Below are 712 nucleotides of genomic sequence, written 5' to 3'. Positions count from 1 at the left end.
ACATGTATAAAAACTACATCAAATATTAGAGAATTCGACAAATTAATACAAGCCTTATTTATTACATGTATAAAAACTACATCAAATATTAGAGAATTCGACAAATTAATACAAGCTTTATTTATTACATGTATAAAAACTACATCAAATATTAGAGAATTCGACAAATTAATACAAGCTTTATTTATTACATGTATAAAAACTACATCAAATATTAGAGAATTCGACAAACGTAAAGTGATTCATTTGGTTAGTTATAAACTAATTATTATTCCACACATTAGAACAGATTTAACAGATGCTGTTATACACATAATTATTTCAATTTATAAGAGACTGTTTTCTAAACGTATTTAAGGTTGATTTTATTTTCTACAATAAATCGAAAATAAGCTAATCTTTTCCTAAGTTTCCCATACTAGACTTTGTTTTAAATAAGCTCTTTCAAAACATTTAAATCCGCATTCTTTAATTAAACTCTCAACGTGCCTGTTCCGAACTTACAGACAATTGTTTTAACCTCATCTCCTTCGCGCTCAAAAGTTGGGTGATATTGGATGGTAAGTGTGTTGGAAAAACTTCCAGCTGGACACTGTAAAAGTGAGAAGAAGAAAAAATTAAGTTTAAATGTAAAACAAGTGGCATTCAATCTCTTTATAAATCTGTCTAAGGTTAAGTTCAGTCGAAAACCTCATGAACCTTGTCCTATAAA

The 712-nt window shown here is 27.8% G+C and overlaps 1 protein-coding gene across 2 annotated transcripts in view; it reads right to left on the bottom strand.

The window, feature by feature from the left end:
• Positions 1–226: 226 nt before the first annotated feature.
• The window catches only part of LOC106464762, an 11,304-nt gene continuing 10,818 nt past the window's right edge, over positions 227–712 (bottom strand). For both annotated transcript variants that reach the window (XR_002611818.1, XM_022392555.1), the window contains exon 4: positions 227–592. Coding sequence is in view for 1 of the 2 variants with exons in the window: in XM_022392555.1 (XP_022248263.1) it covers positions 473–592 (120 nt within the window). In the remaining variant the exon portion in view is untranslated. The remainder of the gene's footprint in view (positions 593–712) is intronic.

This window comes from Limulus polyphemus, unplaced genomic scaffold (assembly GCF_000517525.1).
Source record: "Limulus polyphemus unplaced genomic scaffold, Limulus_polyphemus-2.1.2 Scaffold1736, whole genome shotgun sequence".
Taxonomy (NCBI): Eukaryota; Metazoa; Arthropoda; class Merostomata; order Xiphosura; family Limulidae; genus Limulus; species Limulus polyphemus.
Note: the sequence above shows the minus strand (reverse complement) of the source record. Positions and strands in the feature narration are given on the sequence as shown.